Genomic DNA, 18,666 nt, shown 5'->3' on the forward strand with positions numbered 1-18,666 from the left:
CAGGGCTGGAAACAAGGCAGTGCTGTGAAGGCAACTCCGGATTGATCCCCAGGAAAGAATAAGGACAAGAAGGGGTTTTACCCAGGGGGGATGCCGAGCAATGTGTGCGTGTGCAAGGCCTGTTTGTCACCCCCCTTTTTCCCCCATAAGGGGGGATCTGCGAGCTCAGGAGTGGCACAGCCGAGCGCAAGTCCTGCCTCTTTCTTCCTCCTCCTCCTCCTCCTCCTCCCAGATGTTCCCTTGTGTGCAGCCATCTGTTGAGCTCCCTCCTCCTGCGAGGAAGGGGCAGCCCGTTTGCCCGGCCAGCTGCACGCCTTGGACGACGACGAGGAGGAGGAGGAGGAGGGAGGAAGAGGACACCCGGCCCCAAGCCCCTCTGCTGCCGGCTCCCGGCGGCGCCCGCTCCCCTCCGTGGGACCCGACCCCGGCCCCGGTGAGTCGTGCCCCCCCCCAACCCTCGGCACCCCCAGTTCTTATTATTGGGGATGGGAAAGGGAGGTTTGAGCCCTCCCTGCTGCCTCCATGCAGGTCCGAGCGCCCGCACTGGGGGTATCTGCAGGGACCCCCTGCCTCAGCCTCCGAAAGGGGAAACTTTGGGCTGTGATGAGTTGTAGGGGCTCAACGGGGGGGGGGGGACACGACATCGCAAAACACTTCTGGTGCGGCAAACGGGGAAGCACAGAGGTTTGGGGTGGGGGTGAGCTACTTTGCCACCACTTCTGCCATTCCCACAGCGGGATTTTGGGGTGCAGAGGGGGCGTGAGAGCTCCCTCTCCTCCCACCGGGGCGGGATGCATCGTTTCCAGGCGGGGATCCCTTCCCTTCTCCTTCCCCCCCCCTCGGTGCAATGAGGAGCGCTGGGGATTGCCACGGCTGCAAAGTAATCCGAGCAGCAGCTGGAGGCTCCGCACCGCCTCCCGTGCCCGGCTGCGGGGCTTTGATTTCAGCCAGGGCTCCGTTCTCCCCCCTCGTTCCCCGGGCCAGGCGGTCGAGGGGAAGGAGAGAAGCTCCTTGGTCGGGTTCTGGTGCTGGGAGGCTCGCTGGGGTTCGAGGTAAGGGGAGAAAGGAGAAGGGGAGGGTGGTAACGCTCGGATGGGGTGAAGAGGCTGGAAGGGGGCAGAAGGAGGGGGTCTGCTCCCCAGGGGCTGCGGAGATAAAGGGAGGGCAAAGCTCCCCTGCCTGGGAGTTTCCCATGGTTGTAAGTGGATTAAGCTGGAGGGGAAGGTGTGTTTGGGGAGAGGAGGGGAGGCAGCAGACCGGGGTTTATTTGTTCTCGTATTAAGAGAGAAGAGAGAGACCGAAAGAGAAAGAAAACGAACGAAAAAGAAAGGAAGGAAAGGACCTGGTAGTGACTCTCGAAGAGGGAGGTCACAAAGCTCGGGGCTCCCCTGATAACACACACACCCTGTAAACTTTTTAAGCAGCTCCATGGAAACTTGTTATTAACGCTGCAGTCATTTAAAAGGCGCAGACCACGGCGGGTTTGCTTAGCCCAGGGAAGCACAACACGTGCCAGCCCTCTGGAAACAAAAGGGTCCCTCAACTTTCCTCCTATGGCTTGGGGTTTGGGGTGGTCGGGAGGAGGAGGATGGAGGTGGTGGTGGGTTTTGGTGTAGGGAAGCGGCATCGCCTCCGTTAACCGATGCTGTCCATCGCGGTGAGCTAATGGGATTTGGGGAGGGGGGGGGGGGAAACACGGGTTCATCAGCGCAGCTGGGCGAGGAGCCTCCAGTCTCCCAAGTGGAAGCATTTCCCCGTGTGTCTGCCATGATAAATCAGCTGCCGTTAGGCTGAATAACCGCATTCAGGCCGGTTACAGTAGGAAACTTGTCTGGGTGGACACTGTGCCATTGCTCTGCAGAGAGCAGCCGGGGCTGGTGGCTGGCGTTGCGCTGAAATATCGCATTGAGCGCTTGCTCCAAAGCTCTCCTGGCAGCCGCGGGGGCTTTAGAGCAGTGATAGAGAGCAGAGGGAACGCCAGGAGAGGCACTGTGGAAAGGCAGGGTTAGACCAACGCCTCGCTGATCCCCCCCCGGCAATGAAGGAGCACACTTGGATGTGTTAGATGCTGCAAGGACCCAGGGGAGCTCGGGTTGTCTCTGGGGCAATTTGCAGGCTAAACTTGGCTGGCTGCTCGCCCTCGAAGCTGCAAAGGCAAAGTGGGTTCGTATCTCCCATCGACCTCTCATAGGGCACAGCTTGTGTCCTTTTGTGACCCATGGAAGCCAGTCCCTATGCCGGGGAGGACATGGGAATGGGAGGTGCTTGCTCATGTGTGGGTTATAAAGGGCCCGGTGAGGTCCTGACCCGTGCTCAGCCGTTTCCTGTCTCACTCCAACACAGGATCCCTCTCTGGAGGTGGTGGGGTGAGTGATGCTCAGGACTGGGGTAGGAAGGAGGTTGGGTGGCAGCATCCGGACCATGGGTTTTCCCTTTGCAGTATCCCAGAACAGGTTTTCCCTTTGCAGTATCCAGGACCATGGGTTTTCCCCTGCAGTATCCCAGAACAGGTTTTCCCTTGCAGCATCCAGGACCATGGGTTTTCCCTTGCAGTATCCCAGAGCGAGCTGTGCTGCGGGGAGACGCTGCTGGTTTGTGAATGAATCCGAGCAGCTGCTGGCGGAGGCAGTGGGGAGCAATTACAGAATGCACGGAGGGAATGAGGATGTGAGGGACATCCCAGGGGATGTTAATATCTGGCAGCGAGGTGGAGTGGAAGGGAAGGCTGCAGGGTCAGGGGGAGGGTCTCCTGCACCCGGTATTCCTTAAGACTGAGTGCAAGGAATAGCCCAGCATTGAATGGGTGGCACGAAAGAGCTGTAAAACAAAACACCAAGCAGAAGTCTCCTATGTTTTTGAATGCAGGATAAAGCATCCTGTGTCGCCCCATCCCTGCAGCGACAAGCAGCGTGTGCCATCCCGGTGGAGACGGAGCTGGGAAATAAAGGTAAGCCATCGTTTTCCAGAGGTTTAGAGTTTCCCCTCCATCCCTAACTGCTTCTTTTCCTCCCCTTTCAATCTCTTTTCCCTCCTCCTCCTCACTTGTCAGCTTTTGGTGGGGAGAAGCAGAGGCTGGAAGGTGGGATAAGGCAAGGCATCCTCACCCTGGTACCCTGGGAGCCATGGTGCTGCCAGACTTCCCAACACCGGAGATGCTGGGAGTTGGGAAGAGATAAAGCCTGGCTTGAGCAAGCTGATTCTTGTCTTAAAACTTGGCACTGATGGAGATGAATGGATGGAGGGCTCAGCCATTTGCTGCAGGGAAACTTGGTGATTTTCAGCTGTATTGAAGTTTTTATATGTATTTCTTTAATTTCTTGGGAATTTCCATCATTCCTTATTGGAGTATTCATGGAGGGGGAGGGGGAAGGAAATACGTGCTCTGAGAATCATCCCATCCTCCCCACACACACTGCTTGCAGACACTGCCAAAGATTAAACCAACCTGGCTGCCTTCGCACGGGACATTCCGGAGTTGCATTAACCAGGCTGGAATTCTGCCTGTGGCAGCAGTGGCAAACTGGAACGAAGCACTTTATCTTTGCTGTGGCTGAGTGCAGGGCCATGTGCTGTGTGTAACAGCTGAGTGCTGACACTTGTGGGCTTTATTCTCCTTCCCTTTTCCCCTCTGCTGCTGCTTCTTTGCTCTCTGTGTATCCGTGATGCTGACTCCTCTCTTTCCCCCTGGTTCATGTCCAGCAACTCAAATAAGGACCTTTAGGGTTGTTTTTTCACTCTGAGTAAGATAACCCTCATTGGGAAATGCTGAGACTTTAAGGCAAAGCCCTGCTGTGGCAGACGGGTCCGAGCAGATGCGATTCCTCACCCCTATCACGTCTGAGGTGACAAATGCCTGCAGAGCAATCTGAGTAGGGCAGGACTTGTCCCTGACCCCAAAATCATTCATTTTCCTCCCAACCTTGAGAATGAGATGTCTGTGACAGGGGGCATGGAGAGGCTGAGCTTCACACAGCAGGATGGAGGAAACCCTTCCTCCAAAACCCTTTAATCATACGATCATAGAATCCCAGAGTAGTTTATGTTGGAAGTGACCTTAAAGCTCATCCAGTTCCAACCCCTGCCATGGGCAGGGACCCCTTCCACTAGAGCAGCTTGCTCCAAGCCCCTGTGTCCAACCTGGCCTTGAACATTGCCAGGGATGGGGCAAGGGTATGTGTGGGGATGCTGTGATTTGGGATGTCTTACTCCGCTGGTAGTGAAATCAGGTCAAATTGGGTCAGGAGGTGGCTTAATAGAGGGTTAAGTGGTAAAGGAATATGTTTGTGTGTGACTTTGGACATCTTTATGGTATAGCAGAAGTGCCACAGATCTGTGCCAAAACCAGGGGAACAGGGATGGGGACAGGATGGAGCCAGGGAAGGTGAGCAGCATGAGTGGGCAGAGGTCCCTGGAGAGCCAGACCTACTGTTGGCAGCCACTGGGACTGCAGCCACACTTCAGAAGGCCATGGACAGTGATTTGAGGGACACTTGGATACTTCCCCACCACAACCACCTCCCCGGATGTCCCTTTCCCTGTCCCCCAGCCCAGCTGCCCGTTTCACAAAGGGCAAAGCAAGGGTGGTGTCTGCAGAGCATCCAGGCAAGGCAGGAGCTGGACGTGGTGCATGAAGACAGTGATGGCATTTGGCTGGACCAGTGGTGGCAGTGGTGGTGCTGTCTGCGGGCTTCTATGTGGGGTGAGACTGGGATGTCTTGGCTTGTGAGTCCTTCCCAGTTAATCTGATGGGATTTGGATCTGGGAATGGTACCACCATCCCCACATGGGAATGAGCACCGCTGGGGTTAGTCATGCTTCAGGTGTCTGGAGGGAAACTGAGGCACACAAATGGGGGGACCCATACTCATCAGCAATATGAAATGGGTCCTGCTGGGGATGTAGCTCTCCCAACCCATGTTAGATGAGTTTGCTCTCCAAACCCCTGCGCCAGGAACTGCAGGATCCTGGGCCAGGGAAAGAAGGCAAAGAGCTGAGGAGGTACCACAACATCACATCACTGGGGCAGGGAAGCATCACCCAGGGTGGGAACCACAGCGGGGATGATGCCCTGGTGGTAAACCCTTTGTCAGCTTTACCCATCCCCAAACCCCCCATTCCCAAACCTTTTCAGAGACCCGTAGGGCATAAGGAATGTCTTGTGTGCTTTGGTGGAGTGGAGGCAGCTCCTGAAGCCCTGGCTGATGCTCTATGGAGCGGTTTCGCTGCCATTCATTGTTCACAGCATCACATTGCAAGAGTTATTGTTGGGGGGGGGGAGAAGAAAGGCTGGGAAGGGAAGGAGACAGGAGCCTCCAGCTGTGCTGTTTGGCACAATAATGGCCAGGATTGTGTGTATTATCTCCTCGGTGGAGGGTCTGCAGCTGCATGCTGAGAGCCACAGGCAGCAAAGAGGCCCAGAGATCATTGTGTATGAAAAAGACCCATAAAACCAACCACAGAAATAAAGCAAAAGCCCACAGAGAAGCCCTGGGTGATGGGGACAGCCTCATGTTGCCTCCTTGCTTTGCCCTCCATTATTGAAGCCAGCAGCCCCGCAGGGTTGTTAGAAGGGAGGTTGGGAGCTGCTGCCTTTCAGAGAGCTAAAGCTGCATGGGGTCCTCCTCAAATCCCTCTGCCAGGGCCCAGCTGAGGTGGATTTCTTTCCCTTCTGCTTTGTGCATGATTCTGGCTGGTGCTGCCTCTGCTTGATGGAGTCAGGGAGAGCACCACTATCAAGACACACAAGAGGCAGAATCTGGACATCTGATTTGCAGACACCTCTGTTTCAAGGAGAAAGAGCTGGAAAGCCCTTAGAGGTACAGGATCATGGAAGCATGGAATGGTTTGGGTTGGAAGGGACCTTAAACCTGCCACGGGCAGGGACACCTTCCACTAGAGCAGCTTGCTCCAAGCCCCTGTGTCCAACCTGGCCTTGAACACTGCCAGGGATGGGGCAGCCACAGCTTCTCTGAGCAACCCATTCCAGTGCCTCAGCACCCTCACAGGGAAGAGCTTCTGCCTTATCTTCAACCTGAACTTCCCCTGTTTCAGTTTGAACCCATCACCCCTTGTCCTATCACTGCAGTCCCTGATGAAGAGCCCCTCTCCAGCATCCTTGTAGCCCCCTTCAGACACTGGAAGCTGCTCTGAGGTCTCCACACAGCTTCTCTTCTCCAGGCTCAACAGCCCCAACTTTCTCAGCCTGTCTCCATACAGGAGCTGCTCCAGGCCCTGATCATCCTCGTGGCCTCTTCTGGACTTGTTCCAACAGTTCCATGTCCTCCTTATGTCGAGGACACCAGAACTGCACACAGTGCTGCAAGTGGGGTCTCACAAGAGCAGAGGGGTAGAACCACCTCCTTCAACTTGCTGGTCACGCTGGGATGACAGGGATGCTGTGAGCTACTCAGCCTTGGTGGGCTGTGTCTCACCAGAAGGGGCAAAGGCATCACCCTGGGATGCTTTACCTTCCTCCAGCACCATCCCTTCTCTCTCTCTCTTCTTTCCTTCCTTCCCCCTGCCCAGCTCATCCTCCCAAGGAGAACCCACCATGTCCATGCATGCAGCATGATCCTTCTGCAGCCAGCTGGTGTGGTCAAATGCAAACCAAGTCAGGAACGTGGGGTACATCCATAGATATCAGGCCTTTCCCTCATGGACCAGACAGCTATTGGTGGTTCCTTGCAACCTGTGCTCTCCTGGGATGGGAGCACATATTGTATGTGCCATCCCAGGGACACGTGTTGCATGTGGCATTCCCCAGTTGGGCACAAAGACGTGGCTCTATTAACAGAAGCGTCCATCACGGGTAGGAGGTTTCCTCTCCTGTGCTGCACCTCTTGGTGCTTCTCACTGTCCCTGTGTACAGTGCTCATCCCAGAGTGCGTTCCTCTTGAATTATATCATGTCCCTGGGAGCTGGAGTGCTCTGATGCAGCATTGTCATAGCCAGAGCTGGCACAGGAACCGGCTGGGGGTCAGGTGTGGGAGAGCCTCATCAAGGGCTGAAGCTATAGAAGAACCTTGCTAGGATCATTTCAGCTTTCAGTAATTGAGCAGCTAAGAAATAAGGCCTCGGTTGGTTTATGCTTTACCTACTCACATCAGCTCCCTGCTCTGACACCAGCGTGTGCAACCTTGACGTTGCAGATGAAGCTTCCAAACTGATCCTTTGCAGAGGGATATACAGCCCTGGAGAAGGAGGGTTTAATCCTCCCAGTCGTTGCTGTGATTTGAGTAAAGCCTGAGTACTCAGAGCCTCCCTCTGGGCATCGCCGTGAGGCTTTGAGCATTGGTGATGATGGGGCAAGGGGATCTGTTGGTGGCTTCACCAAGTCCCTCTACGGCAAAATACATTAGAGCTGGCTTAAAAAGCAGTATAAAACTCTCCTTTTGCTATGAAGTGCCAAGCCAAAGGGCTGCTCTGTCCTCCTGCTTGTGCCAAAAGAACTCATTTGCACTCCAGTTCTGGGATGTGTCACTGGGTTTATGATAAAAGATCCTATTTGGGCAGAGTTTGAGGAGGTTAAGAAAATATTTGTGTTCCCAGCTGAGATGAGGGCTCTGTTGCACTCAGTGAGTGCTGGGACAGTGAGACCTCCTGTTCCTGGAAATGCTTATGGCGAGAAAGAAAAGAGGGAGGATCACAATCAGGGCTCATTGAGGGTACAAGGATTTGGGGTGATGCTGCAGCAGAAGAAAGCCCTGAGGTCCTGCATCCCTTGTCCGACCCCGTGCATCCCACGCCGCTAGAACCGGTGTGCCACCACGGACGCTCCCAGTTTGAGCCATCCTTCATCTGGCATAGCCAAGAGGCAACAGTGGGGCTGGGATGCTCACACCCCGTCAAGCCCCACGAATCCCCCCATAGTGCTGCCAGGAGGTGCCACGCTGCTCCAACGCATTTCCCTGCCCGCAGTGCTCCAGAGGCTTGGCAAACTTCACTTCCTTTCGGGAACGCCTCCTCCGGGCACAAGCACAGCTCAGCGTGAGGCTGGTGAGCAAAACCACTTCCAGAAGCCACAGGAGACCCTTTCCCCCACCCCAATAAAACTGCTGTTAACCTGAGAGCTTCCAGGGCTCAGCAGGGAAGGGGGATTTTTGTGCCGCAGTGATTTCATTTGCCCATGCTGGAGGCAGCACCGACTTTTTCCCTACTCGAGGGGAAATTCCTGGGAGTTGAGCTGGTTTTCACTTCCAAGATGTGGCTTTTGGAAGCACGTAGCTCTTGGGGTGGCAGAACCTGTCCGTATTTCAGCTGTGGAGGTAAATCAGCTGGAAGTCACTGTATGGGTTGGCAGACCTGCCCGCACAGGTTTCCTTTTGTCAGAGCCCGAAATACACCACCCTTTGATTTCCTCCTTCCAGGGGGGATGAGGGATGCTGGAGGAGGGAGGTTGCACCAGGGGAGCAAGCTCTTAGCTGTTTAAACACTAGGATGATAAATTACCTGTTGCCTCTTGCAAAGCAGATGGGATTTGTGACACAAAGAGTTGGAGCAAAGATTATTTTAATAGGTCTCTCCAGTTGTTTTATATATATAAAAAAGGCATCAGATTTTTCTTTCAACTTAAAAAAAAACCCAGTGGAGCAGAGGCTGTTTCAGCCTGAGCAAGGCACGGCACATGTTTGGAAACAAGCCCATAGTGTGAAGCTGTATGGTTTGGAGCATTCCGTCTATATCCATCTTTCCTGCAACCTATGGTGGGTTGAGAGGCTGCTTGGGTTTGGCTTTGGGGTTGTGAAATGATTCTGATGCTCGACAATCTGGCTTTGCTCTTGCCAGTCTTACCTAACCCATCTCTGAGACAGCTATGTGTATATAATAGCTATGATATATAACCTATCAGTAACAGCTATGCAAATCTCTCTGAAGGATGGGTGGGATGCTGGATAATCATGGAGGTTTTGGCTCAGTAGTTTATGTCTGGAGCAGAGAGAAAGGGAATGGAGATACCTGAAATCTGGGGAAAATGAGGAATGGTGTCTTGGTTTTTGTGTCCTTGCTCCTTCTGGCTGCCTGCAACCCAAATTCCATGTTTCCTGCTGAGATCCACATCTCATTGCTCATGCAGGGCAATGGGGTTCTTGTCCGTATCTGGGAGCAGCACTTGGACCCCATTCATAGCAGTTCTGTCCCCTCTTGAAATCAGTTGAACGGGACCAAAGCATCTCCCACAGCAGATAAACCACTGGCTCAAGATCTCCTTGATTTGTCTACCTGCTGTGATCCCTGGGGACCCCCAGTCAAGGAGGATAAATCCCATCCTGAGCCCACCCATCCCCATCGCTCTGCCCTGAAGGTCTGCCTTAAGCACAACCACGTCTCCACATTGCAGAAGCAGAGATGACTTTTCTTTCCATTACCAGTCTGGTGCCTATTGTATCTTATTTTTCCATAGCCTGGTAATGTAGATTCCTGATACCACTAGGTTAATTACTTGCTGACAAGTCCTCTTTTGGGAGTGGAGCTCTTGGCTGAATGCAAAAGAGGTGCTTTTACATCCGTTATTAGAAATCATTAAAGCAGAAAGGAATTAATAGAGAATTTTTTTCTTTTCCTTTTTTTTTTTTGGTCTTCATTCCCTGCATTTAATTCTGATTTTCCCCAGTAAGATGGAGCAAAAAATGTTCAGCACCTGCAGAGTGATTTATCTCCTGTTCAGGCCCTTGGTGTCTCTTTACATTGAGCCATAAGGGCTAAAGCCACCATCCCAGTGGCTGAGTTTCCCCCCATCCCAGTGCTTGCATGCACTGGTGGGGTAATAAGGTGAGGAGAAGGAGAGGACCAGGTTGCAATTCCCCTTCTTTAGATCCTCATGGATAACTGTGACTGACTCTTCTCTTTAAGCAGCATTGCACTTCCCATTGATAAAGCCATCCGTGTGATGGGTGATAACTTACCACCTACAAGCAACTTGTGCAATGGGTCCTGATGGAGGGTCTGTGAAATCAAATTGAATTTAGAAGAGCCAAGGGGCTAATTCTCATCCTGCTGTCATTGATACCTAGAGTAACTCCACTGAACTCCTCCAAACCTGTCCATGGAAGTGTTCAAGGCCAGGTTGGATGGGGCTTGGAGCAAGCTGCTCTAGTGGAAGGTGTCCCTGCCCGTGACAGGGGTTGGAACTGAGTGAGCTTTAAGGTCCCTTCCAATCCAAACCAGTTTGATTCTGTGACCTAAGCAAATACAGGATCAAACTGAAACAGCAGGTACTTCTTGGATTCTCATTACCTCTCCTCTCCCTAAATCCAACAAATCACAACACTGAGCATAAAACCAGGACCAGTTCTGCAGAGCGCACCCCAAAACCAGCAGACAACACAAGATAACACATGTGTTAGAAAGCCCTGTTGCCATTCACACCAAAACTCCTTTGTGAGAAGCATTAATTGCTTTAATAAGCTTTACAGAGGGGGCAAAAGCAGCTTGTGGGGAGGAAGAGCCGGTCTGAAGCAGGCAGAGCAAAAGCCTGGATGACCTTTACTTTCAACTGATTCACACACACAAATAAGAACCAGTAACCTTGTCAGCAGCAAGTCCTTTATCATGTGAGGGGTGTGGGCCTCTGAATTGAGGGATTAATAGTCTCTGGTCGTAGGCTGGTTTGAGCTAGTTTTGCTGCCTGCTCCCATTGGCCTATGGGATCTGGAGACTGCGCTGTGATTGCATCTCTGGTGTAATTTGGACTCAGCCTGGGAGAGTCCGCACTGGAAAAGTGGAGCTGTTGCTAGAGCTGCACTTTACTCAATAATTATCCTTATTTTACAGAGTAATTCATGGGAGGAAGGGAAGGGAAAGGTGTCTGAAGTGATTTTGTGCTTGGAGAAGCCACTTGGGACCATCCTGATGCTCTGCTGCATCCCAGCTGCGTCCCAGAGCCTCCCAAGTATTTAAAGAGAGAACGAGCCAACTATCTCTCTGTGTTTTCCAGCCTGGAGGATTTATGGCCTCTATCAGCCTATGCAGCTTGTTTCACTTTCCAATAACTTTCCCTTTCCCCTGCCCCCAGCAGTGATTGCAGCCAAGTGGGCCTTGTGGGCCTCGCTACAAAGACTCTGCTTTTCCTTCACTTGGCTGATGCAAGAGGAAGAAGACGATCCCCAGATTTTCCTCCTGATGAAATATTGCTGTTAATCCAACTCCTCCGTCCTTCGTTAGAACAGCAGCTCTGTTTGGGATAGGTGAATTGCAGCCCTTCCTTTTTGCCTCTCCCCTTTAAAGGTTGCTGTATTTGCTGTTTAATTAATCCAGCAGAACACTTGGAAATGACCAGGATCTGTCCTTAGAAATGCACAGATTCATGTTATAGATTCACAGAGTGCTTTGTGTTGGAAGGGACCTTAAAGCTCACCCAGTTCCAACCCCCTGCTATGGGCAGGGACACCTTCCACTGGAGCAGCTTGCTCCAAGCCCCATCCAACCTGGCCTTGAGCATCACCAGGGATGGGGAATACCTGTCATACCTGATCTGCTCTAATTGTGGGGTGCTATTGGAAATACAGGTCCTGACTTCCTGATTCCTGTCTCAGAGCTGGTAAACCTGTGGCTGGGCAGCCTGATTTGCTGGAAAACTGTCCCACCAAAGGAGAAAAAGGAAGATTAGGATCTTTTTGGATGAGTGAGCTGAACTGATTCATCCTGGGTGCACTTTGTTGCTGGACAGGACTTGGGTTTGGAAGATGCAGCCAGTGATGGGGTGGGAAGCTGTACCAGAGGGAGACTGGGCCTTCTGTTCCACCATGGACAAGGGAGAGATGGGGCATTGCAGGGATGGATCTGGTCTTAGGCGGGTTTCATCTCCTTCTGAAGTAATTAGTTTCACTTCACACCATTGTAGACCCAATCTGGGGTTACTGCACTTCTTAGTTATGCACCTTAAGCTTCGTGTGGTGACTTTAGGTCCTCATCCATGACTTCAGCTGCATTTCAGCTTTGGGAAGCTGAGGGGTGCAGCATAAAGAATGAGGTGTCCCCTTCCTGACTGCCATCAAACAATAAACTTTCGAACATCTCCCCCTTCTATTTTTAATTAGTCCTTGATTTTTGGCTATAGGGATTTCCAGCTTGGTGGTTGCCAGGACAACTGGAGGAAGCCTGGGTAGCATCCTCTTCATCTCTGCATATCCAAGGAGGGGACCAGTCCCTGAGGAACAGGCTTCCATCCAAGGTGGGATGTGTTAGCACATCTCCCTTGGGTGGAAACGAGGTGGAAAACTCTCAGCTGTGGATAGGGGAAGACAAGTGAGAAAAGTCTTTAAGGAAGAGGAGAAGGAGGAAATCCAGCGCAGTAAGGAGTGTGAATTGGCAACAGCGCCATAACAAGGCTTTCCTCTCTCCCACACCACCCCGCTACCATCAGCTGAGACGTGGGTTTCCTGCAGTCTGGTTCTCAAATCAGATTTTAATGGGGTTTTCTTGGGCAGGGAAGCCTCAGTGTGAGGTTTCTACCCATGTACTACCACGTACTACCACACAACAGTGCAGGGGATGAGCAGGGCAGGAAGGAATGGTGCATTGAAGCATCTGCAGGCTCAGGGAGGGATGTGGGATTTGGGGAGAAGGCTAGTACCGCAGTTGTTAGGAATTTGGTCCATCACTGGGTCTCTTTGAGGTTGTCTCAGGACATTTGCCATGCAGAAAGGATGAGCAAGATAGAAAGACCAGAGACCTGCAGCCACTCTGGGTAGCGAAATGTGGGGGATGATGCTGCACCCCAACAGCTCCTGTTGAAATCAGTGGGTACAATGAGCCCCTCCCCAGACCTCATTTATTTTACCCCTGGGATATCTCCACACCACAATAGTTATAAAAATGCTCAATGGCTGAACCAGCCCAAGGGCTGCTTTCTCCTGATGGCTTTCCCTTTACTATCCCAAGTGCTGGTGCCAGTGTTTTCTGATCCATGGTGTTTCCTCCAGGTGAATCTCCCCTGTGCTTCAGCAGGATAACTCATCTCCCTTTTACAAGGGGATACCTTGGCTTCCTGCCTTTATCTACGGAGCAGCTCGTAGGCAGCAATCCAAAGGCAATTTGATGCTGTTTCAAAAGCATGCTGTACACAGATGAACAGTAAATGCCTGCAGCGTGTTTCTTTCCTCCTTTCAAAGAGCACTATTGATTGCTCCATGCAATGACAAAGCATGCCTGGACCTGACTAAGCTCTTCCTTGATTATCTGGCAATGCAGGAGACTCTTTCCTTGGAGTGGAAGGTGACCAGCACCTTTATTTCCCCTATCTTTTATCAGAGCTATTGGCCAAGTGGTCTGTTTGCCTATGAACGCTTCATGCTGCTCCATAAGGGAGTTTTTAGCTGGTAGTAATGGATTGCAGCTCATCAGCAAAGCAATTGCAAGCAAGTAAGGGAGTATTTGGGGCAGTGCTGGAGGATGGAAGAGGCAATAGATGCTGTGCAAATAGCTTAGCTGAGCTTTATGTCCTGCATTTCATCTGTGTAATGTCATGTCTTTGACGCTGGCTGCAGCAATGTGTGGTACAGTGGGAGTCACTTTATCTGCCCACTTATGGAGATCATTTCTGTAGCTGGTTGGGAATGGAATTCCCATGTCAGAGGGGTTTAAGCAGCTGCATGTGGAACCTCTGGCTTTGATTCTTATCTCAGTTCAAGGAATCATAGAATCCCAGACTGGTTTGGGTTGGAAGGGACCTTAAAGCTCATCCAGCTCCAGCCCATCACGGGCAGGGACCCCTTCCACTAGAGCAGCTTGCTCCAAGCCCCTGCGTCCAACCTGCCCTTGAACACTGCCAGGGATGGAGCAGGTACAGCTTCCTTGGGCACCCTGTGCCAGTGCCTCAGCACCTTCATTAGAACGTTTCTTCCTTATATCTAGTCTGAATCAGCCTTCTTTTAGTTTAAAGCCATTCCCCCTTGTCCTGTCGCTACAGGCCCTGCTCAAAACTCTGTTCCTAGTTAAAATGGGACTTTGGAAGTTGCCCTCTTGCTTTTCTTCAGGTGGCAGCAGGAGCCCATGAAGGTCTTAACAGTGCTGAGAAAGCCAAGTCTCACACTGATGTGTCTTTGGACCTGCTGAGGTCTGATCCAGCTCCCATCAGAGCCAACAGGATGCCATGAGGAACCGAGCTGGGCTTTTGAAGGAGAAGTCAGGAGACACTTTCCCTGTTGCAACATCAAGTGGGAACAGCTACTGGGTAGGATTTGAGAGAAGAAACACCAGTATCATAGGATCACAGCATCCAAGGATAAAGGGGACATCAAGGATCATCTGGTCCAGCCTCCCTCGGCAAAGCATGACCTAGACTAGACATCCTAGCACCCTGTCCAGCCTAATCTTAACAATATCCAGCGTTGGGGAGTCACCACTTCCCTGGGGAGGTTATTCCAATGGCTTGTTGTTCTTACTGGGGAAAATTTACCTCTTGTTTCCAGTTGGAATCTCCCCAGCAGTAACTTGTGCCCATCACTCCTCGGCTTTTCCATGGGGCTCCTTGTCAAAAGGGAGTCTCCATCTATTTCCAGCCCCCCTTTAACTCCTGGCACATGGGGATAAGGTCTCCTCTGAGCCTTCTTTTCTCTATGCTGAACAAACCCAGCTCTCTCAGCCTGCCATGAGACTGAGCTGACATTAGTGCAGGTGCTTCCCTGTAGCGAGACATTTAACATTCGAGGTTTCGCTTTTTGAGTTCCCAAATTGCTCCCTGCTGCTGTAATTTCCCCTGGTAATGAAACATTTCAGCGCATTCCAAGCGCAGCTCCATGGAAAAAGGAGGATTTAGTCTAGGAGGGTTTGCAGAAGGGAGCGAGTTATGGTCTGCCTGCACGAAACCAGGGGGGATCTGCCCTGATGTCATTAAGAAAGGGGTATCTGGAGACGTGCCTGCAGAAAGGGGCTCTACCCCTGTGTCCCCTCTGCACGCAGATGTGTTTGCTCAAGAAACAGTTGAGATGGGCTGGGACTGGGGCTCATCTCGCTGATCCTCTGTTGTTTCTATGCAATAATGCACCCCAGAGGACTGCGCGTTGGCCTTTAGCAACGCGCCGGTTGCAAGCGCGTTGGCCGCAGTCCCAATCTCTGCTCTCTATTTGCAGGAGCTACCACCAGGCAAGCCCTATCAGTGATCGGGACAATGTTTTGGCAATGCTTTGTGATCCTTTTACACGTTGGCAAGTAATCCCTGGGAAGGAGAGCAGAGCCAGTGCTGGAAAGGGAGAGAAACTGCTGCCAAAGGCTGGGTGAGGGAGGATGAAGTGTGAACTCCTAGGAAATGGCCCTGGGAAGGTGCAAGGGCTGTGGGGAAGGCGCCTCGGCCAGATCAAAGAGTGTATAGGAAAGATGATCCCACCAGGAAGTGAATAAAGTGCTTTTAAGCGGCAGTGGGAAAGGTGAGAATAGAGAGCAGGGGGGCTGAGATGGGGATGGGAACGTGCATTTTAAAGGGGGTTTATTTTCTTTGGTTAAAGGAGTGCTTGGCACGTGGGTCTCTTTATCACCATGAGCAATGATGGCTCTGCTTGCTTGGTTTGGTGGGAGATTGCTGGCCTCTTGTAAGGCATGAGGAGCTGTCACCCATGACTGCAATGGGAACCAGAGGAAAGCCCTTGTTGACCTGTAGGATCTGGCATCCAATTTAACCCCTCCAGAGATGCAGAGCTAAAGCTGTTTTGGCTGGCTGTTGAAATCACTGCTGCCTACAGTTGTGTAGAGGATGTGTTAGGATGCGATCAGAAGAGGCCAGTGAAGTGCACATCAGCTCTCTTCCTCCCTTGTCTGTGATGATGAAGGGACAGAAACACCTTAGATGGAGGAAGTTCAAAACCAGAGTTAGGGAGAGCTCCCTGCTTGCTGCCATTGTTAATCACAGAGAATTCTTAATGTAATTAGCAAAGCCTCCCCAGAGGCTCTGTATGAAACAAACTGACTCTCTCCACTCGATGCCTGTGCAGGAGGCTGGGCCCACCACAGCAGAGTCTGGGTTAGACTGAGTGGTCCTTAGTTCCTCTGCTTCATCAGGCGAGGAGCCAAGGGGATGTTGTCCCTCCTGCCTGCCACCAGCCTGAGGAGCACTGGGTTTAGCCACCTGATACGAAGCAATGATTTTACCTGCCTAAACACTTCTGTATTAGCATCTGAAGTCTAAGCAAAGGAGATGTGCAGTTCATTTGGGCAGAAGGCAGCTCCTTTCTAGCTGTTCATCCTGGATGATGTTCTGATGATGCTGCTATCTCTCTCCTCTATAGGAAATTTGAATGGAGCTTTGGTTTTTCCTTTCCTGATAAGGCTTTTGGACACCTAAGCCTCCCACTGGGTGCACAGCCTAAATGGTTTCTCTAACCTCTCAGTGCAAGACTCCCAAACACATGTCCTGACATGAAGACCTCTGTGTGCTGAAGTTTGCCAGGCTCTAAATGACTCAATGTTTGAGCTGTCGTGTAGCTCCTTCTGTCGTCCACTCAAAAGGATAGATCTTGCTGATAGGCAAGTTCTTACTGTTCTTACAGCTGATTTCCTGTTGGTTCTTAACTTGGTTATATCTTCAAGACTGTTGACCCTATTTGTTTTCTCCATTAAGCTCCCACTGGGGTTCATAACATGAAAGACGAGGTGTTTGGGACATCCATGTTGTTTAAGGTTATACTTAATCTATCCATTTGGAAAGACAGAAGAGAATACTGTACAACTTAAACAGTTACACATCTACAGCAGTTAAATCTATTTCCTTATCTTGTTTTCCAGGTCAACAATGCAGTTCCTAGCCTGGTTCAGTTTGCTGCTTCTCCTTCCTTGTTGCAGTACCACCAAGACCTGCTTCCCCGGCTGCCACTGTGAAGTGGAAAGCTTTGGTCTCTTTGACAGCTTTAGCCTGACCAAGGTGGACTGCAGCGGGATAGGCTCACACATTGTTCCCGTCCCAATCCCTCTGGATACCTCCTACTTGGATCTATCATCAAACAAACTGGAAACAATCAATGAATCGAAGCTCACCGGCCCTGGATACACCACCTTGGTGAGCCTTGACCTGAGCTACAATAAGATTGCCAAGATTTCCTCCACAACCTTCTCCAGGCTTCGATACCTGGAGTCCTTGGACCTGAGTCATAACTCTTTGGAAGTCCTTCCGGAGGACTGTTTCTCCAGTTCTCCTTTGGGCGACATAGATTTGAGCAATAACAAGCTCTCGGATGTAGCGATGGACATTTTTGCTTCAAAAGGCCAAGGAAAACCCTTGAATGTGGATCTATCCAATAATATGCTCAGCACAATTACGAGACACCGTGAAAAGAGCATCCCAAATATCCAGAACTTGAATCTTTCTGGGAACAGGCTGACGTCTGTGCCAAACCTTCAAGGCATCCCTCTCCGGTACTTAAATCTTGATGGGAACCCCATAGTCAAAGTTGAGAAAGGAGACTTCATGGGGCTGAAAGATCTGATCCATTTATCCCTCAGTGGCCTGCATGGCTTGGAAGAGTTCTCTCCTTATAGCTTCAAGGAACTACCAGCCCTCCAAGTACTGGATTTATCCAACAATCCCAACCTGAAGTCACTGACTGCTGAAGTGATCTTTGGGCTGAACTCCCTACAAGAGCTCAACCTCTCCGGCACAGGCGTGTCGTCCTTGCCAAAGACTGTGCTGAAATACCTGCCTTCCATCAAAAGCATCACCTTGGGGAAGAACATACAGTGTCTTAAGACCATCAAAGAAGGACAGTACCACCGACAAATCGGGCTGACCAAAAAAGAGGTCCTCAGTTGCCACGATAGCCACGGATCCGTAGCAGCAGCACCTTACGTTTTGTGATGAAAGCTGGGGAGAAGGTGGGGAAGGGAGGGTGGGGGGCCATGGGGTTTGTACAGGATCGGACTGAGAGGGTTTGCAGTGTGCCTTTTGTAAGACTGCCAATAATTTATATATTTGTATAAGCCAATATTTGATTGTTTGTGGATTTTATAAACTCTCAAACCCTGGCTCACGTCATCTGCAATGCTCCAGTTTTTACCCTTGAGGTCCTGCACACAGCCCCTTGGCTCAAGAGTGGTGATGCTGGATAATGGGGACCGAGCTGTTCTGCAGGTCCCAGGGCAGAACAATAGGTCTGGAGCAACCTTTTGTGTCCCAAAACAAGGTCATTTGTGTCCACACCAAAACATACTGACTCTATAGCTGCTTGCTTACAAACCCATGCACCATCCTTTTGTATTAACTATTACTCCCCAAGAAGTGCCTTCTGGATGTCGCCTTCATTAGCAGCACCCTGGTCCCTGTCATGCACTTTCAGTCTTGAAGAAACCTTTCCAGACAAACCTGAACACAGGGTGCTCCTAATGGGCTGGTTTTTACATGTTATTTGCATGTGCGTGCAATGACCATTAAGACAAGAACTTTCCCCACTGTTTTCTCCCTGTTTTCCCATCATTTCTTTAGATCCAACCTTTCTAACCTTAGCGAGCCGTTGCTCGGAGATGATGCTCAGCAAAGCAAGAGGGAAGCAGAGGGGTTTGCCAACAGCCACGTCTCACCCAGGAACCAGCCTCTGAGGAAGCAAATTGAGTTGCAAAGTAAAGAGATCATGTAGCCTGGCATAAAATAGTAATAAACATCCCTCTTCCCTTTCTGGGAAAGCTTGGAAGAAAACCTGAGCAGGGATCCCCATCTCGACAACCTTATCAAACCAAGCCCTACAGGAT

The 18,666-nt window shown here is 51.2% G+C and overlaps 1 protein-coding gene across 2 annotated transcripts; it reads left to right on the plus strand.

The window, feature by feature from the left end:
- The first annotated feature begins 257 nt into the window (after positions 1-257).
- Positions 258-18,360, plus strand: TSKU (tsukushi, small leucine rich proteoglycan). 2 transcript variants are annotated; one of them, XM_062639202.1, is made up of 3 exons: positions 258-433; positions 2,866-2,947; positions 16,714-18,360. In XM_062639202.1, the coding sequence occupies exon 3, from the start codon at positions 16,721-16,723 to the stop codon at positions 17,777-17,779; it is 1,059 nt and encodes a 352-aa protein (XP_062495186.1). In that variant the 5' UTR covers positions 258-433; positions 2,866-2,947; positions 16,714-16,720; the 3' UTR covers positions 17,780-18,360. The 2 variants fall into 2 exon arrangements, with proteins under 2 accessions (XP_062495186.1, XP_062495188.1); XM_062639204.1 differs by lacking the exon at positions 258-433 and adding an exon at positions 2,069-2,366.
- Positions 18,361-18,666: the final 306 nt, after the last annotated feature.

Source organism: Pezoporus occidentalis, unplaced genomic scaffold, assembly GCF_034315485.1.
Source record: "Pezoporus occidentalis ecotype Australia unplaced genomic scaffold, CSIRO_AGI_Poc_V1 ctg6, whole genome shotgun sequence".
Taxonomy (NCBI): Eukaryota; Metazoa; Chordata; class Aves; order Psittaciformes; family Psittacidae; genus Pezoporus; species Pezoporus occidentalis.